The following is a 27362-nucleotide window of genomic DNA, read 5'->3' as shown; positions in this document are numbered from 1 at the left end:
GCGAAGATGCGCGAAAGGGACTGAATTCCCTCATTATCCTAGGAGCCTGGACCATCTGGAAACATCGAAACGATTGTGTCTTCAACGGAGCTACCCCTAGATTATCTACAGCTTTGAACCTTGCTAGGGAGGAAGCCCTCCTTTGGTCTTTGGCAGGTGCTAGGGGACTGTCCCCGATACACAGCTCTTGATGTTTAGAGGGTCTCTGGTCATGGTTTTCTTCTCAAGCATAGGTGATTAGTTCCAGTCAGTAAGTGGAGGTGTGTTGGTGTTGTGTTTGTGGGTGTGGGTGTGTTTGGGTCTCTGTATGACTCCTTTCTCTTCTATTAATACAATGATACGCAGCTCTCCTGCGTATTCGAGAAAAAGGTTGGCATGTCCTATGAGAAACGTTTGAGCTGTTCTATTATCAGGTAGTTTACTGTGTTGTTTCTGAAACAACATTTTTCAGTAACAACAAAGACAATCAACACTCTTTTCTGTTCTTTCTGGTAGATTACCTGTCTGGTTTTTGTTTAATCCTTTTTGGTGTTTTGGGAGCAGTTCGATTTGCAATCTGCTACTATTCCATTTCTATTTCAGAATCAACAACAACAGCTGTTTTTTTCTAGCGTTTCAGGTTCAGTTCAGTAATGCAGTCTCCTCCTTCAACCTGTTAGGCTGACTGAAAGTTTTGATTCATCGCCTTTCTTCAATGGTTTAAGTTTAGTTTTTCTGCAACAAATTGTTTGGGTCGATTGCGCTTTTCATTGTCGTATGCAATAGCATGTTCGTAAATTCATTAGCAGCTTATCTCAGTGGACGTCAATCAATAACAAAAGGACCCTAGCAGAAGCATATGACCAACAGGTAGCAAGTAAGTGGCAAGGTTCGGTTTTCGTCCTGTCAACTATTGCTTTCTTGCTTCACTGACCTGCCGAAGATGAATCCGAGGAAAAGACATTGAAGATGACGATAGCTTTGGAACAGGAAGCCGAGGTGGTGGCGGCCGCATCAAAGGAGAAGGTGTAGCAAGACGAACCGAAAGGTGAGAGGATTTCATTTCCCAGATCGACTTGCTTCTACTGTCTGATTGTTGGTGGACAGCTTTTTTATGCTGATTTCGTTATCATGTAGCTGCTATCTCGGATGTGAAATGTGATGAGCCAAAGGAGGAGAAGGTGCAGCAAGAGGAACAAAAAGTTGAGGATTTCACTTCCCCAATTGCTTTGGTTCTACTATTCAATTTTTTTTGGAAGGAGACAACAAAGAGGAAGAACTGGAGGAGGGTGAGGAAGGTGAAATTTATTTTTGCACTCTATTTGTTATCCTGAAAGTTTCAAAGTTCCTTGTTTGCTCTGTAATTTGTAATTTACTGTTAGCATGGGCAAATCACAAGTTTCCATAGCCATCGGCTTCTTTGTCCATAAAAAATTAAAGAAGACCACCAGATGGCATTGTCAAGCAGATGGCGGTCCTCTGATAAAATAATAGTAGAGTGAATCTAGAGCTAAGTTCCTTCACTGTTGGAGGACGACGATGATGAATAGTTGTAAAACATAACATTACTATTCCTCTAATGTTTATGATTTTTTCCCATAGACACGTGAATCTTAATGAATCTTATTGCTCGTTGTATGGTAATTAGTGGAGTTGCAATGTAATTGTTCAAAAAGAAAAACATCAGAATATAATTTGAGAGAGTACCAGTTTGTGAAATACTTTTTTTTTGTAGCGAGGCATAACAATCTTCTTTTTTTGTTTTTGAAGATAATTAAGTCAATGTCACTAAGAAGGATTTCCCAAATCATACGATTCATTTGCATTGCGATGTGTTGAGCTGTAATGGCCAAGTCTTACGCAGGGAACCATCTTTTGGTTGTTTTAGTTTACATATATTTCAGTTCTAATTTGTAAGTGGTCCAAAATACCTGATACTTTCATTAGATTAGAATTTTTGTTACATGCTTTACAGGTCAATTTCCAAATGCCATGTGAAGCGTAGTGATTGTTCGTGTTCTTTTTATGTTAAAATGTCATTGTCCTTTGTTTTTGCCAGGTTTCACTCTCTCTGCTGGTCTGCATTTAAAATAGGTAATGAAAAATTGTCATTCTTCACTTAGACCCTACAATATAAGCAGCATGAACACATCACTGATGGTGTGAGAAAATATTGTCAACGACAGTTACTGCTCTGGTTTTCACAGGCTTCAAAGCATATGAGAAATGTGAGGACAACATTGACAGTATGGTGGGCGACGCGTGCACCATTCTTCTGCACTTTGGTTCTGCCAAGAAATCGTCTAGCCAGAAACAGACGTGGGTGGGCGGAACTTGCAGATGGCCAGTTGCTTTGTTTAGTGATATTATCTTCAGTTCAAGTTGTTTCTGGCTTTCGTTGACCTGAATTTTTATTCTGTATTGTTAAGATGGTGTTTTAGAATTGCCTAGCGGCCCATATGCCAGTTTTGGACTCTTTTTTTTCAAGGTAGTTGATGTACAATATGAAACTGTACATTTTTTCCTTTCTCCTCGGAGTGGTTCTCTTCCCACGTATATTGTTTGACATATGAATGATGGATGCATCTTGCAATAAGGCCTTGTTTAGTTTTTTTCTCAAAACTTTACACCATATACCATCGAATGTTTGGACACATACATGGAGTATTAAATATAGACTAAAAAAATAACTAATTGCACAGATTGTGACTACTTTGCGAGATGAATCTTTTAAGCTTAATTAGTCCATGATTTGACAATGTGGTGCTACAATAACATGTGTGCTAATGATTGATTAATTAGGCTTAATAAATTCAATGAAATTTATTTTTTTATTAGTATCCGAACACTCCATGCGACACCATCGTGTAACATCGATGTGATACCCTAAAACATTACACCCTGGATTTTAACAAAGCATAAGTTCAGGATGGTGGGTGCATTCTCAAACAAGTATTTGTTGCAAAAGTTGTCTGGTAGTAGCCCCCGACCAGCAAAAGCTGACATTTCGGACAAAATTTTTGACTTGCAGAATGTCAGTTTTTTTTTCTTTTTTGCCTAAGTGTCGTGCCCCAAGTTATTTGTTGCACATTTATACACTGATTACGTCATCAGTTGATTTATATTTTAGTTTTATGACTTATTTGTTGCACATTTATACGCTGATTACGTTATTAGTTGATTTATATTTTAGTTTTATAACTTATTTTTTTTTAGATGTCATCGTAGCGTTAGCACGGATAATATATTAGTTTTTATAGTATACCTATTTAGTGTCATAAGTATTAGCAAATTTCTCTATAGATATGATTAAATTTAAGATAGTTTGACTTAAACACAAAACTTAAAGTTTTTTTTTTGACTGAAGGAGCAACAGACGCGAACTCGTAGTGAAGCACTCTGTCCTATATGTGGTATATGCCGGTCTCCAGAGTCTCCTAGGTCGTGTGCCTCTTGCCGTGTTACTTCGCGTGCCAGGCCTGCGCACTGGAAATCTGTCACCGTATCACCGCGCTCCTTCTAGACGTTCCACTAAACCTGCAGGATAGTTCCTGCTATATATGCCCCGGTGTTCTTTGGGCCACCACGTTACAATTTCTTGGGACCATTCAGCTACTATCAGCTCACCAAGTTTGACCTGACCCTGGTGTGTATGTTGGTCAAGATTCTATGGCAAGTTGATAATCAAAATTGCACAGCGGCAACTAACATCTGGTCTCGTTCGGCGGATTACCATGACTCAGATACTGATATGCCAAGACTGAAGAACGTCTTTTGGTGTCAGCAGTTCTTTTTTCTACGGAAATCTTTACTTGTATAGAAGTCGGTCGTTATCTCTTGCCTCTTGGTGAACTTTTGATGGTTATCACGTCCTAGGCTGATCTCTCTCTCTCTCTCTCTCTCTCTCTCTCTCTCTCTCTCTCTCTCTTATATATATATATATATATATATATGACTGAAGAACGTCTTTTGGTGTCAGCAGTTCTTTTTTCTACGGAAATCTTTACTTGTATAGAAGTCGGTAGTTATCTCTTGCCTCTTGGTGAACTTTTGATGGTTATCACGTCCTAGGCTGATCTCTCTCTCTCTCTTATATATATATATATATATATATATATATATATATATATATATATATATATATATATATATATATATATATATATATATAAATATATATAAATATATAGGACTGCGCTAATTGACACCCTGGTTACTAAATAATATTGAGTACCCGGCCCCCCGCGCACGCCCGAGAGTCCCAGCCAGCCAAGAGTGCGTCTCGTGAGTCCCTCCCTGCCCGCATCCTAACCCCAAGCGCCGGCCCGCACGAGGGGAAAGGAGCCAGGGAAACCGCGTACCCTGTCCCACGTTCACAGGCGAGGAAACCGTCGCTGACCACGCGCGCCAGGCGAGACCGCCGAGCAGCCTGTACACCGGCGAAACCCTGCCGCGCCACCGACGAGGCTGCTATTGGGGGGCACACCAGAGGCACGGACCCGCCCGGAAGCCCCTCTTCTTCTTCGTCTTTGAGGCCGGCACCCCCCTTCATCCTCGCGGACGGGCGGCGGCCCGTGAATCGCGCGAGCTCACGAGAAGCGGACAGGCGGCGGCGGCGCGAGCTTGAGCGAGGCGGACAGGCGGGTGGGCGGCGGCGCGAGGTCGGACGGCCGAGGAGCCCCCGTCGCCAGAGCCGCGGTGGCCGCCGAGACGCCGCTAACCCTCCCCTGCCGAGAAATCTGCTCGCCGAAACAGCGCACCAGGTGTGAATTACATGAATTGTGAGCTTGTTTACATCAAATTAAAAAATCTGAGTGAACGAGATGAATTTTAGCTTGTGGAGCAATGCTTCTGCGGGTGATGTCTTCACTTCTTCACTTCTAGTGGATTAGATCAGAAGTAATAATGGGTGCTTGTTTTATGTTTGCCATGGCAATAATTTATGGCTATACAGTAATCCTTATATGTTTCCGTGATGTTTCTCAGATTAATTATTATTTGAATGAATCGAAGCTCCGCCACTAGTCAGTAAAGTTATTCAGTCAGAATGGGTTGCCGGAAGCAGTTGTTTGGGGAGGAAAGCAATTGTAAAGGGGTTGTGACTGAATCGTCAGCATCGCAAACAATGCACACGACTAATGTGGCTGTGGCAGATGGAAGATCAGGACAAGGTCACGATAGCTTACCGGCATGTATTTCAGAAGGTGGAACATCATCGTGCACACCAGGCCGTAACGAGGATGTTGTGGCTGGCATTTCAGAAGCCGGAACATCATCCAGCAGAGGCATGTTCTCACCAATGGCAATAGTTACAGAAAGCGAGAACGCTACACCAGATGCCGAAAAGAAGTACACCCATGTGAGTAGCTTGTTTGTGACATTTGAATAAGAAGTTTGAAGATTCTGCTATGTGAATATGAAATAAAATTAGGTTTCAAAATTACCAAATGATCAAAGTTGTGATGATGGGATTCAGAAAATAGAGATGAGAAGTATTCAGACTTGAGAAATAATGAAAAAAGTAAATGTACAAACTTGACATAGGCTGTAATGTGCATGCTTACAATATTTAGATTGAGGAACCAGACATGTTGAGGTCTTATATAGGCTGAAATTCACTGTAATATATTTTGACTGAGATAAAAATTCGAGCAATTTTGCATTGCCTCTTGGTGGAAAATGGAAATATCTAATTGCATATGTTGTATGCAGAAAGAAGACATTGATCCTGCCCTCATTCCTAGGCCTGGGATGTCATTCAGAAACCGAAAAGAGGCCAGGGCTTTCTATGAAGCGTACGCCGAGGAGGTTGGATTCAATTTGAGCTATGGAAACAGTAAAACATATTCATATATTATACAGTGCAGCAATGAGGGGGTTCATACTTACTTTAAAAAAAATGAGGAGCTGCGTGTTAGGAACAATACCACAAAGAAGACACACTGCATGTCGAAGATGAAGCTTAAAAGAATTTATGATGAAAACAAGAATGAAATATCAGTGGTGATTGAGCAAGTGGATCTAATGCATAACCATCCATGTCTTAAAAAGAAAGAAGAAATAATAAATATGAGATCACACAAGGAAAAGGATCCGGTATTACTTGAGTTTGTTGATGACCTCCAAGCAGCGGATGTCCCGCATCATAGTATACAGAACATTGTTAGGGACATGCATGGGGGAGGTGAGAACGTTCCAATGACCAGGCGGGATCTTGAGAACAGGTCAGTGTGTGCCAACTCTTATACCATCCAGTAAATAGGTACTGTCGATTACATCTGTGTAATAGTAACAAATTTTGCAGGAAGGCGGCTAATGTGAGGGCAGAACATGCCAATGACATTGCGAAGCTTCTAGAATTCTTTGAAGACTGCAAGGCGCAGAACCCACAATTTTGTTGGTATGTCAAGATCGATAAAGAAGGGATGATTCATAGCTTATTCTGGAGTCACGCTAGCATGCAGGCAGAATATAATGATTTTGGAGATGTGATGACATTCGACACCACGCACAAGACAAATATATATGAGAAGCCACTAGCTATGTTTGTGGGTGCAAACCATCACCTACAGAACACATATTTTGGATGTGCGCTGTTAGGCGATGAGACAATAGAAACATTCCAATGGGTATTTCAAGCTTTCAAGAAATGCATGGGAAGACATAGGACTAGGTGCATTATCACAGGTAAAGTAAAACTATTTAAAAAAGTGGAAAACACCTTGAAGGTAGAATGAAAAACAATTTCAAGCTGTTTTGGTTGTATTAAGTTAACGATCCTCATGCTCCTATGTGTGGCAGATCAGGATCAGGCAATGGAAGTGGCCATAGGACTGGAATTCCCTGGTGTCATCCACAGGATTTGTCGGTGGCATGTGGTTAACAAGCATATGCCGAACCTGAATGAGATATTCAGCCTTTATGAGAAACAACACTTCAAGGAAAAATTCAAGTCAGTGCTGAACCACCCCCTGACACCCGCCGAATTTGAGAGAGCATGGGAAGAACTGATAACAGAGTTTGATCTGCAAGGAAATGCCACTATGGAGAGCTTATTCCGGCAACGAGCTAGGTATATCCCAGCTTTCTTTAAAGATGATTACTGTGGGATGATGACATCGACACAGCGTAGTGAGAGCAGTAACTATGCGATTAAGAAGAATTTTGTGGGAAAGCAGACATGTTTGCACAAGTTTGCAAAGCGTACTCTAGATTTCATGCAGACACGGAAGATGAAGGAGGGAGCTGAAACATACCTTGCAACGGTAAAACTAATTTAAACATTGAATGTTCTGTGATTGAAATGGTAGTACACTATGCAAAAACTTATGTTTCGATTGTGTCGTTTGTTGATGCAGAGCAAGACACTTACCAAAAACAAATGGCCATTTGAGGTTCAACTAGGAAGGATATATACACGGGCAGTGTTCAGAAACTTCGAAAAAAAAATGGTCAATTGCACCGCATACAACATAGAGGATGATCCAGAGCTAGGCGAGCATTGGTACAGGGTTTGTCACACGAATAGGTCAGAAGTGATAAGCTGGGGACAACACAAGTTCAAAGTGAAGGCAGATAAAGTCAACGGGGCATACAGTTGCGAGTGCAGGGAGTGGGAGCACACAGGTATTGTGGAAAGACACTAGTATCTTAAAGGATTCATGGAATTATGTCGGTACTGAAAGTTGTTGTCGATGCAGGACTATTTTGCGTGCACCTTTTGCGTGCCTTCATTCATGTCCAAGTAGACAAGATTCCACGTGAATACATTTTTAAGCGCTATACAAGGTTCGCTAGGAGGGAGGTTGACTTTGATACGAGCGACAAGCTTCTAACCGGGGAGGACGGCAACACACAAAGCTATAGAACAAAGACTCTAATACCAAAAGCTATGAAGGCGATCAGATCAGGGAGCATGTCTAACGCTGCTTACAGAAGATTGCTCGAAGTTTTAGAAGATGTCACGAAGGAAATAGACAATATCCCCCCAGACATTGGTGCAGAAGCAAGGAAGGGACAAGGTCCATCAAGGACAGAGGTAAAGACATGTTAGTAAAATAAGAACTATTTTAATGTACATATAGTAATAAAGGAGGTCTCTAAATTATATATGGCATGTAGGACAATTCTAGAGATAGCAGCAGCGACGATGACATTGAAGAAGGAAGATGTGAGGAGACAAGGATAACACGGGTATGTTTTTTTTACATTAAGTAATGAAGCAAGTGGGGGTGAACCTTAGTGAACCATATATGTTAATTCTGGACTATATATTTGGAATTGTGGACAGAAAATTTTACCAGCTGCGAACCAGTTACTACATGGAGGTTGTTCAAAACAAATGAAGGCAGCAGAAATAAAGGTAAAGGTGAAATGGAGATGTGGATTTTGGTTTATTTCAAATGCTATATCAGATCCTATATTACTGCTGCCTGAAATTTCACCATAGCACTTAGGTATTTTAGAAATAGAAAAAATAAAGTTAGTTGTACAATATGTGTCAGTTTGCTTGTGATTGCAATGGAACATCTGAATCCTATTTTTGATCCCTGCCAAGAAAAAAAAATTTGAGAATGAGTTGGTAAAGAAAAAAATGTGTAGGGGAAGTAGCTGGTTTAAGATTAGTCATATAATTCCTTGTTTAGGAAGTTGTATTAACTAGTTACTAAGAAACACATTTCATTAGCAGTAGTGCTCCATTGTTTCCATTTCAGTTGACAAGCATAACTGATTAGCTTTAGATTTTGTCATGCTTGACAAGCACAACTACAAGTTAACTAGTTATTCATTTAATCTGAAAAATTGGTGAATCAGTGTGGAGACTACCATGTTGACTTGATGTTATCACATAATTTTTGTGAATTACACCATCATGAATGAATGCAACATATGGCATAGTTCATGTGCTCTACTGTATTTGGCTTGATAATGTACCATGATCTTCATGCTGATCTGAAATAAATCTGTAGTAGCATAGACATGATTATAGGCTTTGAAGTGTATTGTAAAAAAGGGTTGATGTTGATTTTTGTTGATTCTATGGACTGCTAAATGAAAAACATGTGCCAGGAATCTGGGACCGCATGTAGAGTTGAGGCTAGCCATGTGCTGAATTGCAATAAAGAAATAGGGAAGAAAAAGGCAGCAGCAGCAACAAGTGAAGAAGGGTCACAACATGAACAGGTAGATGAGCAAACATGGAAATCAAGAGACGTTGGGCACTAGTTGATGTGTGCATTTGTTCTTACTCTGAAACTTATATTCTAAAGGATTGACAAACCTGATTTTGTGTCTGCAGGATGTGACAACATTGATAAACCTGGTGCCTCCTGAAAAAGCGAAGCCTAAGGGCAGGAACAAGACAGAGTCAGAGAAGGCAGCAGTAACCCTTGGAGCATTAGGCGAGAAATTGGGCACGAGAAAGTGCAAGGCTTGTGGGCAGTACGCTACACATAATACGCGGACGTGCCTCAGCTTGGAACATAATAGAATGAGGCTTGAAGAAATGAAGAACAAAAAGAGAGGGAGGCCACCAGGCGCTAAAAATAAAAAGGTAAGCTGGGAGCATGTTACTGATCGCGACGAGGAGGACAATAGAGTGAAGACACGACAGAAGGTAGTCGCAGAAAACACCTATACTGGTCTAGATAGCGACAACGAGGGAGAAAAATGAAGAGGATTGCAGGGAGTAATACAAAGTGAGTGGTTGGAGGGGCCATGCGTCACGGCAAAATGCTATGAGAAGGGGTTGCTACGATGTGATGAAGTTTTAGCTGGTGGTATGATTTATCAATCATTGAAAATATTTTTTCTAAAAGTGTCAGATTCAGAATCTGGTCATAATACTCTAATGTGCATTGCAAGTGGCGTGTGTTGGTTGTGCTTTCGTTTGTACAAGTGTGAACCGTTTCATTTCTTTTTTGCTGACCCACTTCAAGTGTTTCCTTGTGTTACTATGCTCCGTCATTGTCTCCAGCAGATAACTTCAGTTCAGGTTATATGTACCACGAGTAATGCTAAAAGTTTCTGTTCTAGGCTTCTTGCAGCCAGAGCGCTCTTCCCTTTTCTGTCAGTGAACAAGAATCCATAATAGCAATATGGACAGTTCAGTTGTACTTCAAAAATCATTTTCCAGCACAGTATCTGTTGGCTACTATGTTTCTGGTGCCTTTTGACTGAAAAAGAAAGGAACCATCTCTGACTGCAAAGTTATTCAGATTCAGTAGCCTGCATATACCCAAGCTTTCAATTACACTGCAATTCTCTGGTTCAGAAATTGGTGCTCGATGGCCATAAATTATTAAATTTTTTAATTCTATCAATATTTATTTTATTGCTTGCATGATTTTTTCAGTAATCAGTTCAATGATTTTTTGTCAGTGGTATACGTGTGTGCTGGTTCTAAACTTTTGGTGTTGAGCAGCAGTATCTGTCTTTACAGTATTGCTTTTAGAATGTCCATTTCTGATCAGCAAATAGCACTTCTTTTCTTATCTTTGGCTCTATCTTCCTTCCTTTTATTCTTTTTTTTTCTTGGCCTCCAAGATGATAAGTTTCAGTTAGCTTGCCAAAAGGAATCGGAGTGGTTGGATGTGAACAGAGGGCACGTGACTTTTCCTGTGAGTAGTTGCGTTTGGGCAGAGAGAGAGAATCTGGTTTGATTATTTTGTTACTTGTCAATCAGTTTTTTATTGCTCTGCATAGAAAATCTGGTTGATTTTATCATATTTTTCAATCATTGTTTCTGTGTCGTTTTATATACATATATCATACCGATGACGTGTTTAATTATGATTGGCTCAAAAAGTGGATGATAACTGTATCAACTATCAACCGAGTGATGGGTAGTCACTCCCAATAATAATATGCAGTATTTTTTTTAGAGGTGACAGATACAGATGCAGTTAGTGCTTGGTTATTCCATTTCAAGGTTTGTACAGCTAACTCTTCTGTCGTTGCTGCGTGTGTTGGTTGTGCTTTCGTTTGTACGAGTGTGAACCATTTCAGTTCTTTTTTGCTGAATCTCAGTTCAGTTAATAGAACCATGATGTGTCCTATACCTTGCGTCTCCGTACAATAGGCTTATTGCATACTGCAGAGGCCATCACCTCTGTCTCCATTTGATTTTTTTGAAGGACCTGCTTGGATAGGGTCTTGTTTGTTCCGTAAAAGACTGCAAAGTAAATAAGCTGATTAAATGGTGCCATAGATATATGGATGCTGTCAGTCTCTAGGATTTTCACTGGCTTGGTGAACCGCAGACACCAAGACCGAACTAGTACTTTGCATCCTTTGGAAGAGAGTAAAGTTATTCAAAATGTCATCTAGAGATTGTCAGTTATTTAAAATGTCTTTTTTTAGTTTGTTCCTGGTATTAGTGTGTTTCAGTTTTTTTGTATTGTGAGTATCCTGTTATTTCCATGGTTTTCAGTATGCTATTCTATTGATTACAGGGGAGCAGGCAAACAAATAATGCACTTGGCACAGTAATTGACATATGTCATGATCATGTTGATAGAGTATCAGCAGAGGTAAATTCAAATTGGATGAAACTTGGAATTGGAGTGCATATAATAATTGTATGTGTCAAATTTTAACTGACAATGAGTAAATGATTATTGAACTGCAGGGAGTTGGAAAAGGAAGATGGGATGGGAGAGAGAATAGGGAGTCCAGTGTCCAGAACACTATAGGAGCACACAATGTGAGATAATCTGGGCAGTCACTAAAGAACTAATATTCTTTTTTACCATGCCTATTTCTGGCACTTCGCAACTGGATTTGGCACCCCCACGAGGCGATGACGATGATATTGACCGGGCGATTGGCGGATGGCGTCGGCGGCCACAACATTTACCTTTCAGTACATCAATGCACTTATTGGTCAAAATGTTTTGTCTATTTTATCTATTCTTCCGATTCTTACTTGTTGCCTCTTCCCCTTCCTCCTCTACCTCATCCTGCATGATTTTAATCAGCACCTACTGTTACCTCTCACGACCTCTATATAATATTCCCTTTAACTAACTAAAGCCTTGAGGATCACCACTCACCTTGGTTATCTGACCCTTGGTTGATCCATTCCGTGCCAAGAGTGGTGGTAACTCGCCGTCTACCAGGCATAGGTCCTCATAAATTTGTATTCCATGCCAGTTCCGCCAGTTGAATACATCTTTTTTCTTTATGATTTGAAACTTTGTTAGTATACTCATCACAAAACTCACAATCAAAACAAAACAAAATGGATTCATGCAATACCTTTCCATCCTTTCCCTTGCCGATGCCCATTCCATTTTGCATTTTGTCTGCAATTTCATCCTTACAAGATTCCTTTCTAATACCCTCCATATCGTGTTGTCTGTGTACGAATGACTAACCAGGAAGTAGCAATGAAGTAATGTGATATGGATGCGTACTTGCAACCATTTGGTCTTGTTCATGCCTTCTTATAAGCACTCTGTAACATCTTGTTCGCACTCGCGCTGCTTCCACATGCCCATGCAGGGGCGCAAGACCATGTCCGCGTGCTCATTCTCGTGCATGCCATGTCTTGATATCATGCATTGGCATAGGACCAAGCCATGGTCACACCGGCACAGGACCAAGGCGGGCTATAAAGGTGGATAAATTTCTATTCAAAGTACCATAAATAATATTTTTAGGTAGATCCATTGCATGTGCTTTATTCCCAAGAGTTTGCATGGCTTGGTTCACTAGTGACAAAACATTTCCGGTTATTTCCCAAGAGTTAGTTTCCCTAATTATTTTAAATAAAGAAGACCTAAATTGCCTTAACATTCTCTATACAGGAGTGGTAGTTAACTTAATTGCCAAAGGGTAAAACTGCTTAGCAAAGAGTTATCCGAGCTTCCCTGGAGGCATTTTTCTTATTCATGGTGCTATTAATTTCCATGTAAATTAAAGACGTCTGCAATAATGGGCATGCTGTATTAAGACGAGTTTGACTCGTTACATGTGATCTATTCACTCGTTACTACTTGAAGCGAACCATATAAATGTGGGTCCTCACATTTTTCATTACAATATTTCCATATACAATTTCACATAATCCATCTGCCGAGACATGAACAATCCTTGTCTGATGTTTGTTTCCAACCATGTATTCTTTATACAATAAACACATCTGCATGGAAAAAATTTATTGCTTTTCCATTGATCAATCCATAATCAAAACAACAAAAATCTAGAAATTTTAAAATCAGATTTTGTGTGTGTCTATTACTCACATGACACATGTACACACCTTCAAACACGTAACTCACATTATAGCAAAAAAATATCTATTATTTCAAACACAAATGCCTACATTATCCAGACAAATTCTCAAACATGTGTTTGCACACACCGACTAACTCCATAAGCATCTTCCCTGGAGACTAACAATTTGCTGACTCATTGTCTTCGTTTCATCTCCATTTGGTAATTTCTTCATCTTCATTTGTCATTTCAAATCCTGCAAGTATGATACAAATTTACTCCCTTTGTGATAAAATTTTAGATTAAACTATTCGGATTGCTAATCAACTCACCTTTCCATCCGTGTGTGCATCATCCTTGTATTTAGGCCCATCCAAGGAAGTTATCTTTTGTAGGTCACCCATGCATTTCCTATAGTTATTTTTGGACTTACTTGCTTTCTTGACGATTTTCATGGCTTTTTCCATGAGCTTCCTTGCACGTGAATTCTTCACGTCATAATCAACCTCCTCCTCCATGTAAGGCTCTACTTTTTTTCCTTTGTCACCCTCGCTTCTTCCTGCCATGTTGCCCCTCTTTTCTGCTTTTGACAAATGAATACGCTCCACCCACGAATATATATTCTTCTCTAAGCTGTACATGCAGCCATTCACTATTCTTTGCTATTTATAGACACCAAAACTTGGTGGTCTTGTTCGCACCCGCGTTGCTTGTACAGGAACATGCAACTGCACAGGACCAGCGTGCCCATTCTCACGCCCATGTAACGGCTCAGGACCAAGCCACGCTCACGTCGGTACAGGACCAAGCCTTGATCACGCCATCTCTGGAGCACATGCAGCGGCAAAGGACCAAGCAAAGGCAGGGAATCTCTGGAGCCCATGCAAAGGCATAGACCAAGCAGAGGATAGCTCTTTCTATATTTACCTCCCTCCTTTATTTGCTAACTCACCTTTCATCCGTATATTTGTTGCTTTCAACCACAAATTCAACCATGCCCAAGCCCCATGGTATGTCTAACGAGGAGTACTGGGAGTACTATCGAAACCGTATGGCATTACATGAGCATGGAGCTAGGGATACAACCTCATCGAATTCAAGGTACACAATGAGGAATCACAACAATTCAATTAACCCACCACCTAAAGGGCAGGTGAATCCTTCTCGCACGGAGGTAAATATAAACCCTCTTGCCGCTCCTAGGGAGAAAAATTTAGATCCTTTGACCGTTGACAAGATCATCAAGAAACCTAAAAGGATCGACAATGATCCTTATGGTGATAGTAGTGATGAAGATTTTCCGACCCCTGAAGTGTCGGAAGAGTCTTCTGGCACCGAAGATGAAGGACAAGGCTCAAATGAAGTTAAGGGTCCAGTTCGCAGAGAGCCTAACAATGAGTCACATGAAAACGACGACACATCTAAACCTAAAGCCAAGAAGAAGTTGTTGTTCTAGTTCATTTGTTGTTTAGCATTATTGATTTATGCATTATATTCAAATAAGCTGAGTAGTGAAATGTTTGTTTGTTTACCATGCTCACGTTGGTTCCACACTACCATCAAATGTTATCATTCTTGTCTTGGTCAATATAATTTTTTTTCATTATTTGTAAAGAGGAGCACATGAATTTAGTCATTTTTGTATGTTTTGATGCACTTATATGTGGTTATGCAGCCCCTGTGCACGGGAAGACATCACTCTCAGTGAATACTATGCTTGGGGCCTCCACACAGCTTTGTTTTGGTTTCTGGTCGCCATTCTATTTAGGTTGGGTTGCTGTGCAGTACAAGTCTCCATGGCCTTGTCCACTTGTACTGTCCAGGCAGAGTAGCGGAAGCATGGTGCAAATCTTCATGTGGCCAATCCTTATGCATGAGATTTCAGGTGCTAATATGGATCATTTTCTAGTTTTAATTCAGGATAAGGGCCAATTGTTCACTCTTGATGCAATTTTCCCCAGCTTTTCAGTGGCCTTTTTGTTTTCCTAAATTTCAATGGATGCAGCAAGAAGCATATGCTATCTGTTATGCTGATAATGACCAATCATATTCTATCCTGCATAGTCCTAAATGAGCTAGGGCTGGGTGGTAATGTATCTATCTTTGAATCTAGTGGCATGTCCTTGTGGCCATCATGGGTGCAGGGAGTCAAACAAAACCAACCATGGCCGACACCTGACGAACTAAGGTCGAAGAGTTGTGATGCTGAGTTACAGCCTACACCATGGCCGTCTTTCAACTTGGTTGAGAGGTGCTCTGTCAGGTGTTACACAAGATGGTGATAACTGATAGCAGAGTGGAGACTCCATGTGCTCAGTCAGGAAGAAAGGCAGCGAGAGTGTAGTGGGAATTGTGGGCAGTGTGTGCAAGGTATAGGTTTCCTAAAGCAATGTTGTGCTGCCCATGTTCTGGGGATGACAACAGTTAATAACAGTAGAAGTTGCTGCAACTTCTTTGATGGCATGTCCTTGTGGCCATCATGGGTGCAGGGAGTGAAACAAAACCAACCATGGCCGACACCTGACGAACTAAGGTCGAAGAGTTGTGATGCTGAGTTACAGCCTACACCATGGCCGTCTTTCAACTTGGTTGAGAGGTGCTCTGTCAGGTGTTACACAAGACGGTGATAACTGATAGCAGAGTGGAGACTCCATGTGCTCAGTCAGGAAGAAAGGCAGCGAGAGTGTAGTGGGAATTGTGGGCAGTGTGTGCAAGGTATAGGTTTCCTAAAGCAATGTTGTGCTGCCCATGTTCTGGGGATGACAACAGTTAATAACAGTAGAAGTTGCTGCAACTTCTTTGATGGCATGTCCTTGTGGCCATCATGGGTGCAGGGAGTGAAACAAAACCAACCATGGCCGACACCTGACGAACTAAGGTCGAAGAGTTGTGATGCTGAGTTACAGCCTACACCATGGCCGTCTTTCAACTTGGTTGAGAGGTGCTCTGTCAGGTGTTACACAAGACGGTGATAACTGATAGTAGAGTGGAGACTCCATGTGCTCAGTCAGGAAGAAAGGCAGCGAGAGTGTAGTGGAAATTGTGGGCAGTGTGTGCAAGGTATAGGTTTCCTAAAGCAATGTTGTGCTGCCCATGTTCTGGGGATGACAACAGTTAATAACAGTAGAAGTTGCTGCAACTTCTTTGATGGAGTGTCAACTTCTTTGATGGTGTCATTATTTCAGCTCCAGACATTATTAGTTGATGTATTACTTGTGCAGCTGAAAGTACTATCCATGATCCATTGTTGCTTGGTGCCACTAGAAGCTAGCAGTCTGATAAATTGTTTCAGTTTGTGAGAGATACTACACTTGCAATAGCCATAAGCAGATAGAAGTAAATGCATGAGTGGCAACAGTCAGAAGCTATGATCTGGTGCCGAATGAATATGGTACCTACTACTAAAAAGCGGTCGACCATAGCTAGCTAGCAGGGCCTTCATATAATTCAATAATTCAACATACACCAATTTGAGTAAGATTCAACTGCCAAATAGCTAATAAATCTGTAATTTTAAACAACAATTATCAGCTTTAGGATTCAAGAGCATATGAGCATCAGGTGCTCAGACATGCAATTGTCAAAAGCATACCACAATGATTAACAGTAAGAAACCTTAAATCTATAATATGAACAAGTGCCTACATAGATCAAGATAGATAAATCATAAAAACAATACAAAATTTATGACTGGTGGAGACAGTGATAAGTCCAAAAAAGTGTAGGGCATTGTCCAGCATACCATTTTCGTGCTATCGGCATGCCACTGTTGCTGATGGAGTGCAGAAGAAGAAGACGTCTCGTACTGGTGGAAAGCTAACTAAAATAACAAAAATCAGAAATAACTAGTGTTACTGGTTTCGAAGCTACAGCCGCCATAAACTAAATGTGTAAAATTGGAAAATTAGCAAGGCAGAAAAAGAAGTTAATTTCCAAAGGAATCAAATGCAATATTTATACTCTTGTAAATCTTCAACCATAATTAAGCACACAAACAAATCAGTAGAAGTAGAAGAAACTACCTATGTGAGTAATCATGGGGAGTAGATGGAGGATGCTTTGATGGCGAGCGCCTGAGATCTGCATAAAAAACAAAGAGTGAGAAAAGAGGATAAATAAGTTCTCCTAGCCTCTGTATTAGCTGAATGGATTACAATTAAACAGGATTCCATCCAATTTTTTTTGATGCATCAAACCTGATAAGCACAACATAGCATGTATATTGTTTTGATGCTTCTAAATTTACAAAAGCTGCTGATATGAACAAAAAGGCAAGACAGAACTACTCAATGCCTTGCTCAAAAGCTACATAGTGTAATGCAGTGTCCAAAAGTGTGACCAGCTAATTTTGTTGCATCTAAAATAACTTGGCTTCATCCTTAGAGTTTCATGTTGCTTCTTCACTTGCCACCTTGGTCGTCTTGATCTCCTTATCTGCTGCTGCCCAACCAGGCTTGGAATTAGTTGCAGATGAACTTCTCTTCTTGGAAAAGTGATGTTGGACAAAATAAATGCACATTCTGGGAGTGGACCTTGAGGCTGTGAAGGATTACAATGACGAGCATCTTCAGGAATAAAGCTGCCTTCCACTAATAAAAGAGAGGATGGAAAGAAGGATGGAACTCTCCAATACGGAATTGAAGAAGCTCAGGAGGAGCATGGACTTTGTTGGCAGTATGAAAGGCTAGATATTGTAGCATTTCTGCCCTCATCTCCATTGATCGATCCTGCAAGGAAAAAAGGTTAGATAGAACAAAAAATAAAATGAGGGATATATTAAGAAGAAAAAGGATTCGTACCGGATCTATAGTAGTTTGCAGAGAACCATGGCCCTCACCGTCATAGAACTCAATAAACTTCATGGAGAATATGCCAGAGTCGCATATATTATTTTGAAATGGAACCCGAATTGGTACACGTCTCCAGTTTGCAAATTGGGGGAATTTGCGGGGTGCAGCTAAAGATAGTGCAGCACAAAGGCGTTCCATGAGTATTTGGCCCATAGGTGAATGATATGTATCCCATGTGACCTCATTGTTAGAAGTATAGTTCATTGAGTCTAGGACATCGACACGGGATTGGCCAAGATTGATACAATATACAGACCAGTGACTAAGATGAGAAACCGGAAGAAATATCTGCAAGATGTGTATACGAAAGAAATACGATTTTAGCAGTATACTACTGGGATGAAAGCAAGAAAGAAAAAAGAATGTACTCGTGATACACATACCATCTTTGCCTTTTGTAAGTCAGTCGTGGGGAGGCATCGCTTGATAGTTTCTAGTACAATGTCCTGGCTGCACTGAGGCTGAGTTTTGTGAATACTGAAGGAGTCTGACTTAAGAATATCCTGTACAGAATGATTGGATTGTTATCAATGTTGTAATCAAAAAATAAAATTTGAAATGATTAGTTTGAAAAATGAAGGAGACGTACCGAGACAAGAGGTTGTAGGAATATTCTGAACCCATGGCATTCAGGACGAACATTAAAGTCATCTTCAGCTATGCATTTGACAAATGCATCCATGAACACAGGGTCTATGAATTTCCCAATACCAAAGGAAAGTGTAATATCTCGGCCAGTCAATGACTCTGTCCCAAAGTGCATCAAAGTTTTCCTGAATGGAAGTCAATAAGCATTCTGGAGTATGGAAGGAAAAGAATAAAAGCTTGAAAATGAAATCAAAATGAACCTTTTCAATGGAGAGTCATCTGCACAAAGGAAGGCATGCATACGCAAAGAAAACTGTAAATTGGGTGGAGGACGAGACAAAATGCCATGCTTGAAGGGTGAATAAAATTTGGATGGCTTCTTGGTTAGTCTCTTTCCAGGAAACTTGAACATAGGCAGATCATCTAGAATCGGCCACTTTAATGCAGAAGTGGTGTCTTTTCCGATTGTTTTGTTACTGCATGCTTCAGGAAGTTCAGGAGCATAAGGAGAGTTATGCTCAGAACGGGAATGGTGGGAGGCAGATGAAGTAGGAATAGTTTCAGTATAAGAGAAGCCTTGTGGCTAAAAGAAGAAAAAAAGATAAGATAAGATTCTTGATCAGTATAATATAAAACTTGAAATAAAAGACTTTAGATTTATTGAGAGAACAAGAAGCTAAGTCAGTAAAATAGCAATGAAATAATAGTGTGCATGTTATAAATCAAAAGAGGGGCTGACATTGAAATTGGAATTGAGACATCCATGACTAACTGAATAACAAATAGGAAAATGAAATAAGGTATGGTGGACAAATAATTGAATGTTCAAATAAAAACAGTAGAATAGTATTAGAAAATTGGTTTACAAGTTCAAAATCAAATGAAGGGTGCTGTCGACATTGACATGTCAATGAAAATGACTGTGCACTAAGTACAAGACAAAAGGTAACCCTTTTCAGATGAATCAGAAAACCAGTGACTTGTGGCAGTAAAATGTTATCTAGCAGCATACAGGATGGTGCCAAAAACACAAGCATGTATACAAAACTAATGTTATTGAATTAACAGATAGGTGCACTTACATGAATAATTCGGCCTCTATGTAAAGGAGGATCATTTTGTACCAACTCAGTCTACCAAAAAGAGAAAAATCAGGAAATTAGAAACAGATGCCACCTCAGGAATATTGAAACTAAGGAAATGATAGATGCTGTATAAAATGTAATTTAGTTGTTAATTTAAAAATAAGGGTGGAATGAGTTTTGGAATAACGTTAGACGGACTAACATCTGTACGGCTGGTCACAATAGACGATGATTGTTGATGGCCTGATTGGTCCATTGTTGACAGAAAAAGTGGGGAATAATCGAACCCATAGGCTGAAAGTACATAGGATGAAAAATAGCAGACATAAAATTGAGGGAAAAACTATAAAACAAAAAGAAAAGCATGGTAACCGTGTGGAGAAGGTGTTGGGCTGCCGTCTTCCGAGGTGGTGCTTCGAACTGGAGCCATAATCGGAGTGTGAACTGGACTGTTAGGATGAGCAGTAGGATCATTTGTGACAATGAAGGAACCTGTGTGGACGAAAAGGAAATAAAATATATAATTTTAGTTTGCTGTAAGAACTAAATTGTAAACAAGAAAAGGAGGCCGTGGACATACCTGAGGTGGGAAAAGAGTTAGGAGCATGTGAGAAAACTGAAGTATCAGTCAAGAGAAATCATAATAAAGGATAGTAAAAAAGTGATGCAGTTAGCACAATGGAACAATAGTCGAAAATAGGAGGAAAAACAAACTATGAGGGGTGCACCAGAAACATCTTTTGAAGAGGTGCGCAACGGTGCAGTTGATGGACGAGGTAAGTCCTCCGAAATGTGAGGGGGTGATACTACACAATGAACAGGGGAGCCAAATGGGCCTGTCGGTGAAGTGGGGTTAAATGAACTAGGACCTACAAATGTAGAAGACAAGAAACATAACGAAAATGACATAACAAAAAAATAGAAATAGCAAAGAATGGAGATAAAAAAGCACGCAATCGGGGAAGTAGACAATACCTGGAGTGTTGCGAACGGGTGATTGTTCATCAATCTGACTCCGAAGTAAAGTACCAGCAGAAACAAAGCTACCATGAGAATAAATCTCATGACCTGGGCATAAATGGAAAAATTGTGTGACTATATTTGATACGTAGCAATAAGACACAGTGTGAGATAACAAATCTATCAACTAAAGCAAGAGTTTGCCTGGCATTGAAGGCGGGGTACAATGGGCTGATTCACGGGAACCATGATCGTTGCGTGTATGCATTGTCCTAGAAGTGTCACCTGGAATGTTGGTGTCCCGGGTTTGTGATGCCACGAGTTCATGAATGAATGGACGACATTGATCAGCTAACCGAAATTGGGCTCTCACAATGTTTGCAATAGAATTCTCAATGGACCTTTTGTTCTGAGAGAGTGTGTGATCAAACTCAGAAAAGAAACCCCGCACTCTCTCTCTATGCGAGCCAGTCAGATCATCTAGCGGGTCAAATAACAAATCCAGGAGGCGTGGGATATCTAAATTGGGTATTACTGCCGCAGGAACATTTATGTTATGACAGGGAGCACCACGGACATCTACAGCAGCATAGCAGGTGGTACTCCATGGCTTGAACTGTTAGAGATAGCATTGAAGTGAAGAAAACAAGCTTCTTAATAATATGGTTGTAAAAAAGAAAAGGAATATAACAGATAAGATAGCTGACTCACAGGTTGGACACCAAAAGCATGTGCACCCTGAGTGGTTATAGTTGTATCAGCAACAGTTAAGCGATCTATTAGAGCATTATCATAAAAGGTGAGGCGTGGAGTCGAAGTCCGGTCCACCAATGAGACAGGGTGGTCAATGTTGTCGAGATAGTATACCTGTTGACAAAAAAGAAGGGGTGAAAACAAATTGGCACAGCCATACATTGTTAGGTGGTAGGAAAGCTGGAAAAAATAAATAAAAAGATGGATGGATGAAAAGAAATTTACTAGCAGGAAAATGGCACAGCCATATATGTTTTGAGTGAGTTGATTTTTGTCACGATCGTGCCATCTGCGAACAGCTATCTGGAGATCATTGAATACAGCCTGGGACCAGTCAACAACTCCGAACAATTGGTGATCCAATGTCCTCTTGATGTCAACTGAACCAATGGTGTTACTGCTGCTGGGAAGTAGAAGCCTGTTGCAAAGTATCATGAAGAAGCATCTCTTCATGAGGGGGTTCACATTTCCCTTTAAGATCTCTTGTTGCAGGTTTGATATATGTATGTCACAATCTTCAGTGAGACTTTGGTTAAGATCAGAGATAAGCTGCTGGCGAAATATGATACCTTCCTTCCATGAGTATTGCTTGAAGTTTTCACCACGTATAGGCAAACCAAGAACCATGCTAATTATTTGTGGGGTGATCGGAAGGACCTTGCCTGCACCAATCCTAATTAGCATACGATCAGGGTCAGTGTGGTCTAATAGCCAGGTTAGCAGATTCTTGTTCTCTACAGCATCGATCTTCATTCTCAGCAAATGACCAAACCCATCAGCTTCGATAGCAGCATATTGCTGTGGGTTCAACAAGTTAGTGGTGAAAATAACATCTCTGGGATTGCACCGAACATTTACAATGGAAGAACGGCTGGTAGCTCTCTTTTTCCTTTGTCTTGCCTGGGACAAATAACAAGAATTTTAGAAATAGTAAGGACAAGAATGGATAAAAAAGAAGAGACACTCGGAATTCTGAGAAGCACTGTAGAAATGATAAACTGATGCATGGGTAGTCGAGAAGAAGACAAATTTTGAAAAAAAAACTAATAATTGGGGAAAGGGATGTAGGAATGCTAAACTAATGCAGGGGTAGTGTAGTTGAAAAAAAAATTGCAGGGGTAGTAGAAAGCAAAACAGATATAGAAAAGTAGAGATTTGGCAACAAAGACATGATAGTAGATTTGTGGTATATTGAAGGAAAAAACAAACTAGTGATACGAAGAGGAGCTTTATAATAATTACTGTTATGAAAAGAAAGTGCAGAAGTAAATAAATGGTTACACCTCTGTACATGCACCGGTCGACAATCCTGCTCGTATTTGCCTAGTCTTCCTCGGACCAACATCCTTAGATTTGTCGATGTGTGAGGCTGAACGGGCGTTGCGAATGGGCATGAAGTCGTCGTCATCACTGTCATGACCAGCTGCAGAAGGCAACACATGCTCTGGTCGAATATTATGCTCAAACCTAAAAAAAGGCCACAAACAGATAAACTTTAACAACAGACTAAGAATTAGCATTAATCGGCGATTCTTGGACATAAATAGAATTATAATAAATTGAAACACGTATGGACCTCTCCTGCGAGCTCTCAAAAACCACCCTCTTCAGGTTACACGGGACCCTATCCACAGTACGCTGAGCAGCATGAGTCCTACAAAAAATATGAAAAAATGAACCACGAACTTTTGGGAAAAAAATAAAACCAGGGGTATGGTTACATGGGGATAGAAGCAGATTTTTGTGCAGCATGTTTGTACGGAATATACAAATTGGAAGAGTACACTGATATGCCTCAGACGATTATGATTGGTGGGAAATTTGGTACACAATATTGTAAACAGTACCTTCTCTGAGAGTGGTCACGAGAAGTAGGTGCTACCGCAGGGTTCTTAGAAGGGGGATGACTTGCATCTGAATACCAAAAGGACCAGAAAAGGAAAATAATAAACAACAAAGGTAGATGATTTTAAGAATAGAAGAATCTTGTGAGCTTTCAGAACAAGATGAAAAGTGTTAATTAACAAAAGGACAAGCCGAAGTGGAATCAAAAGAATAATGGAAATTTAAGATAGCAAAATTTAAAATCCATGAATATTAAATTATTCTCAAATTATGTGTACATACATCAGATCATATAAATATAAATAAAAAAATCATAAACAAGATTAGATAAGCTGTAAATGAATGTATCTAATTTTGTCTAGTCATTTGTAAAATACTAACTCCATACTGCAACAGATTAAAATTATAGTACAGCCATTCCCCTTTGCACCTCTATTTCGTGAAGCCGATGCAGATGTTCTACCAGGAGAGGAGGGTAACCTCTCGCCTTGTCGCAAAGGGACCTCATACCTAAATGGAAATTTATCACATTAACTGAGAGAAAAGCAGATACAACAAATGGAAAAGGCCACTAAAATTAAAAAAAAACATGTACTGACCGCTGTTGAGTGCTCTCAAATACAAGCCTTTTTGGGTTGTCAGGCATCTTATCAACTAGCTCCAACCGGATTCTGAAGTCAATGATTTAGAATGCATTTAGAATACTGCATTCGTATACTCTACAACTTAAATTTACAAGCTCACTCCACAGAACAATGTAGTTGCAACTGCTGAGTCAATGTGAATGTATAAAAATAAAAAAAATATAACATAATGGGAATATGAAACAAAGAACCTTTTAGTTGACGAATCAGGACCTTTTCCAGCATGGGCATCCTCTGCAAATGCAGAATAAATATAATTGCTTTATTAAACTATAATGACGCCATAAATAAAAAATACGTGTATGATCTGAACAAATAAAAACAATGCAAAGCTGAATCAATGTGTGTGGTTTAATCTGTCTTATGACTTCTTTTTATTAAGACACTAATTGAGTACGAGGCATACACGCGCGCGCAAACACACAACACTGTACCATCACCACCCATGTACATGTGCACCTAAACCCAATACGAATTTATCAGAGGCATCTAAGGTCTCAAAGAGTGTGGGTACATGCTTTGCAACTGATTACTGATGCACCAAGTCAGGCTGGTGGGCTGAGTGCACACCCGCACTGATAAAAATGAAGACCTTGATGTTGAGAGCTAAACACTTCCAAAAGTCAGCTGCCTAGCCTGCTTGCTATTTCTAGAATGCCACATAAAGATCGCTGGTAGAATATCTTGTCAAGTTCATATCCATGTATTTGACCATCTAACTTGTGAGACTGTAACGATAGGAAGTTTTTGTGCCTCTACCTCATGCTTACAACTGCAGTTATATATTGTAATCAGAAATAAATTTGAAGGGTTCAAATTATAGATGCTATAAGACAATGTGTGGGGTGAGACATTGTAGCTTCTTCAATTAAGGGGCTAAGAGGCTGAGTTTCTATCCTAAACCCACGCGCTGTAAAAGGATATTAGAGCGTTCAGAGGCATTCATAATTTGATAGCTGGGCCTGTACATTTGACAGATGATTTACTGATTTAGTAAAGATCACTGGAGGTAGACAGCTGTGACTAATGTCTGAACTCAGGGTAGATGTATTGCTGTGCAGTTTCTTGTGGATTTACTGTATTGTGTTTATTAATTCCAAGGTATTGAACACATGAATACTGATGGGAGCACTTGTTGAACTACGAATACATGATATGTTACTCTTTTCAAATGAAGCAACTAGTTCATGATGGTAAATAAAATATTTCACGTGGACATTGAGGGACCTGTGATTCTGATTAAACACAAGTATGGAGAATATATTATTTCTTAAAGACTGGATATCTGTAATTGATTGAGGCTGAATATAATATCATCTTCATGATGGTAAATAAAATATTTCACATGGAAATTGAGGGACCTGTGATTCTGATTAAACACAACTATGGAGAATATATTATTTCTTAAAAACTGGATATCTGTAATTGATTGAGGCTGAATATAATATCATCTTCTAAAGTTCTAATATTGAAACACACATTGTTTTCAATGACTTCGGAGCAGCAAAGCATGGTGTATAGTTTCATACTTCCATAATGTGCTTGCCTTTTAACAAAGAGTACCCATATCAGGGAATCTAATAGTGAAACCAATTTGACACAAAATTAATGGGAACAACAAAGCGAGATACATGAATAAGGATATAAAGGAAACCTGAGGGACCAGGCGGCTCCATCCCAAATGATGCAAGCTCGGCAATCAACGAGTGTAATCGGCAATCAAGAGCCGGCACGATGCGTCTGGGAACGCACAGCGCAGGGAGCGGCGCGGCAGGTACAGTGGCAGGGGCAAGCCGGCCGAGAACGCCAGGATGGGAGACGCGATGCGTCTGTGGCCGCACAGCCCTGAGCGGAGGAGACGCGGCGGGACGCTGGGGAACGCTGGCCAAGAAGGCCCGGCCGGGCGGCGCGCTGCGTCTACGGCCGCACGGCGCTGGGGGGCGGCACGGCGGATATAGGGGTAATTATTGGTTTATCCTGTAATTTACAAGATCATATCAAGGAAGCACTAATGTATCTGAATACTCTTCTCACAATGGTATAGCTTAAAAATGTACAGCTGACTGCATTTTAGAAAACAATGAGATGCCAGCATAGCAAAGGAACTGCTTCTTACAACGCTGAGCGGCGACACGGCAGGGCGGGACGCTGGAGAAGGCCAGCCGAGCACGTCCGACCGGGGGGCGCGCTGCCTCTGCGACCGGGCGGCGCTGGAGGGAGGAACGGCGGGATAGGGGTATGAAGGGAGGTGCCGGCGATGGAGGGAAGACGGCGCCGCTTCCCCCGCTGACCACGTGCTCCAGGTGAAACGGCGACGGAAGGGGGGTGCCGGTGATGGAGAGAAGGCGGTGCCGCTTCCCCCGCTTCCCACGCGCTCCAGGTGAAGCCGAGCGGACGCCGGACTGAAGAAGGCGACGGCGAGCTCGGCTCCAGGCGAAACCGAGCGGACGCCGGACGGGCGAAGGGCGACGGCGAGCTACTCGTGCTGCGAGAGCGGCGGCGACCTGGGGTGTGCGAGCTGCGGAGGCGCGGGTTGTGCGATATGGGGCGTGCGATCTGGGGCGTGCGGGAGCTTCGGAGGCCGCTGAAACCAACTCGAGTGCGAGATTAGAACGGGGAAGCGGCGCCGGGATCGACCTGATTGGAATTGAACCGCAGAGAACGTGGGCAGTGGGTTGGGGAGCGGTCATCGAAAGGCCGGGCCGGGTGGCTGAGCCGGAAGGCCGCCCCAAACCCCTTGACGTAGGTGCCTGAGTCTGCGGAGGACGGTGAGCCAGGCCCACGTTCTCTGCGGATCCAGAACGGGGCTGCGCCCCGGGCTAAGCTGCTGATTCACGTTCAAAAGAGTCTGATCTTGCTTCCTAGGCCTCCTTCTGACTAATTAAGATCATAATTTTTAGGCTAAACACCACATATGTTACAGGGGCTACATGGACTCGCCCCGGGCTGCAGCCTGGGCCCTGGATCCGCCCCTGTATATCTCTCGATTCGTCCTAGGCTGCTCTCTTGAATCGGATTGTTCTAGTCAGCCGCAAACTTGCCTGTTAATCTCTTCAGAAGGACCAGCGCCCGGACGTCCGGCCGCAGGAGATGTCCAAACGCGGCTCCCGTTCAAGCGCATCCACCACACCCCATCCCGTCCCCCTCCCATTGGAGGCGTTTGATAGCCTCAGGCGCTCGCACAGTGACCACGGTGGCACCCCAGCAGCAGCAGCGGGGTGGATCACATTGCAACATGTGCAACACTCTATTTATTTTTGAAACCTCTAGATCCAACAATTGCAACATACATCTGAAGATAGAGGAAATATTTGAAACATGTGTCTAAAACACTTACAAGAACACTTAAAAACATTTGAAAACCATTGCAAAACATACGCAATATCCAAATAAAACACTTGCAACATCTGTGTGAAACATATGCAACATTCAGGTAAACA

At 41.2% G+C, this 27362-nt stretch overlaps 3 protein-coding genes and 3 long non-coding RNA genes across 14 annotated transcripts; 2 read left to right on the top strand and 4 right to left on the bottom strand.

Annotated features, from left to right (window-relative positions):
• The first annotated feature begins 383 nt into the window (after positions 1-383).
• On the top strand, positions 384-2566 carry LOC136457812 (uncharacterized). 4 transcript variants are annotated; one of them, XR_010759820.1, is made up of 4 exons: positions 384-856; positions 970-1027; positions 1117-1277; positions 2039-2566. It is a non-coding gene; the product is annotated as an uncharacterized lncRNA (long non-coding RNA). The 4 variants fall into 4 exon arrangements; XR_010759818.1 differs by having other exon boundaries at positions 384-1027; positions 2039-2073; positions 2187-2566; XR_010759819.1 differs by having other exon boundaries at positions 384-1027; positions 2039-2073; positions 2166-2566.
• Positions 2567-4239: 1673 nt separating this feature from the next.
• On the top strand, positions 4240-9895 carry LOC136461821 (protein FAR1-RELATED SEQUENCE 5-like). 2 transcript variants are annotated; one of them, XM_066461137.1, is made up of 11 exons: positions 4240-4742; positions 4966-5338; positions 5692-6203; positions 6284-6666; positions 6781-7244; positions 7338-7605; positions 7680-8017; positions 8101-8172; positions 8270-8341; positions 9049-9162; positions 9278-9895. In XM_066461137.1, exons 2-11 carry the CDS (start codon positions 5027-5029, stop codon positions 9650-9652), a joined length of 2910 nt encoding a protein of 969 aa, XP_066317234.1. In that variant the 5' UTR covers positions 4240-4742; positions 4966-5026; the 3' UTR covers positions 9653-9895. The 2 variants fall into 2 exon arrangements, with proteins under 2 accessions (XP_066317234.1, XP_066317235.1); XM_066461138.1 differs by lacking the exon at positions 8270-8341.
• Positions 9896-11532: 1637 nt separating this feature from the next.
• LOC136461824 (uncharacterized) lies at positions 11533-12489 on the bottom strand. The gene is made up of 3 exons (XR_010760465.1): positions 12238-12489; positions 12033-12158; positions 11533-11939 (listed from the first exon to the last, which is right to left on the bottom strand). It is a non-coding gene; the product is annotated as an uncharacterized lncRNA (long non-coding RNA).
• Positions 12490-16615: 4126 nt separating this feature from the next.
• On the bottom strand, positions 16616-20165 carry LOC136461822 (uncharacterized). 5 transcript variants are annotated; one of them, XR_010760464.1, is made up of 11 exons: positions 20093-20165; positions 19923-20014; positions 19718-19768; positions 18896-19218; positions 18637-18820; positions 18431-18550; positions 17997-18335; positions 17537-17924; positions 17220-17277; positions 16940-17017; positions 16616-16702 (listed from the first exon to the last, which is right to left on the bottom strand). XR_010760464.1 is itself a non-coding variant. In XM_066461139.1 (8 exons), the coding sequence occupies exons 1-8, from the start codon at positions 20148-20150 to the stop codon at positions 17787-17789; spliced, it is 1305 nt and encodes a 434-aa protein (XP_066317236.1). In that variant the 5' UTR covers positions 20151-20165; the 3' UTR covers positions 17398-17786. The 5 variants fall into 5 exon arrangements, 1 of the variants encoding a protein (XP_066317236.1); XR_010760462.1 differs by lacking the exons at positions 16616-16702; positions 16940-17017; positions 17220-17277 and having other exon boundaries at positions 17398-17637; positions 17730-17924; XR_010760461.1 differs by lacking the exons at positions 16616-16702; positions 16940-17017; positions 17220-17277 and having other exon boundaries at positions 17398-17634; positions 17730-17924.
• A 342-nt stretch (positions 20166-20507) lies between these two features.
• LOC136457811 (uncharacterized) lies at positions 20508-21118 on the bottom strand. Its single transcript, XR_010759816.1, has 3 exons — positions 20885-21118; positions 20696-20788; positions 20508-20589 (listed from the first exon to the last, which is right to left on the bottom strand). It is a non-coding gene; the product is annotated as an uncharacterized lncRNA (long non-coding RNA).
• Positions 21119-21146: 28 nt separating this feature from the next.
• On the bottom strand, positions 21147-26526 carry LOC136460332 (uncharacterized; the record flags this gene model as incomplete). The annotated part of the gene is made up of 11 exons (XM_066460072.1): positions 26039-26526; positions 25577-25899; positions 24114-24156; positions 23878-23949; positions 23709-23788; positions 23281-23347; positions 23010-23087; positions 22717-22900; positions 21659-22333; positions 21392-21547; positions 21147-21296 (listed from the first exon to the last, which is right to left on the bottom strand). Coding segments are annotated over exons 2-11 (1527 nt in total), but the record flags the coding sequence as incomplete, so codon positions are not given.
• Positions 26527-27362: the final 836 nt, after the last annotated feature.

This window comes from Miscanthus floridulus, chromosome 6 (genome assembly GCF_019320115.1).
Source record: "Miscanthus floridulus cultivar M001 chromosome 6, ASM1932011v1, whole genome shotgun sequence".
NCBI classification, from domain to species: domain Eukaryota; kingdom Viridiplantae; phylum Streptophyta; class Magnoliopsida; order Poales; family Poaceae; genus Miscanthus; species Miscanthus floridulus.
This window is presented reverse-complemented; position numbering and strand designations above follow the sequence as displayed.

Bases quoted from the DNA above. Each gene is read 5' to 3' on its own strand.
- LOC136461822 (XM_066461139.1), bottom strand. From the start codon at position 20,150: ATGGCTCCAGTTCGAAGCACCACCTCGGAAGACGGCAGCCCAACACCT. The intron at 18,821-18,895 runs GTTCATTTTGAT...ACTTCCATTCAG, and splicing joins GATGACTCTCCATTGAAAAG to GAAAACTTTGATGCACTTTG. The intron at 17,925-17,996 runs GTACGAATCCTT...TTTTCCTTGCAG, and splicing joins TGCAAACTACTATAGATCCG to GATCGATCAATGGAGATGAG.
- LOC136461821 (XM_066461137.1), top strand. From the start codon at position 5,027: ATGGGTTGCCGGAAGCAGTTGTTTGGGGAGGAAAGCAATTGTAAAGGG. The intron at 7,606-7,679 runs GTATTGTGGAAA...TTGTCGATGCAG, and splicing joins CAGGGAGTGGGAGCACACAG to GACTATTTTGCGTGCACCTT. The intron at 8,342-9,048 runs GTAAAGGTGAAA...AACATGTGCCAG, and splicing joins TGAAGGCAGCAGAAATAAAG to GAATCTGGGACCGCATGTAG.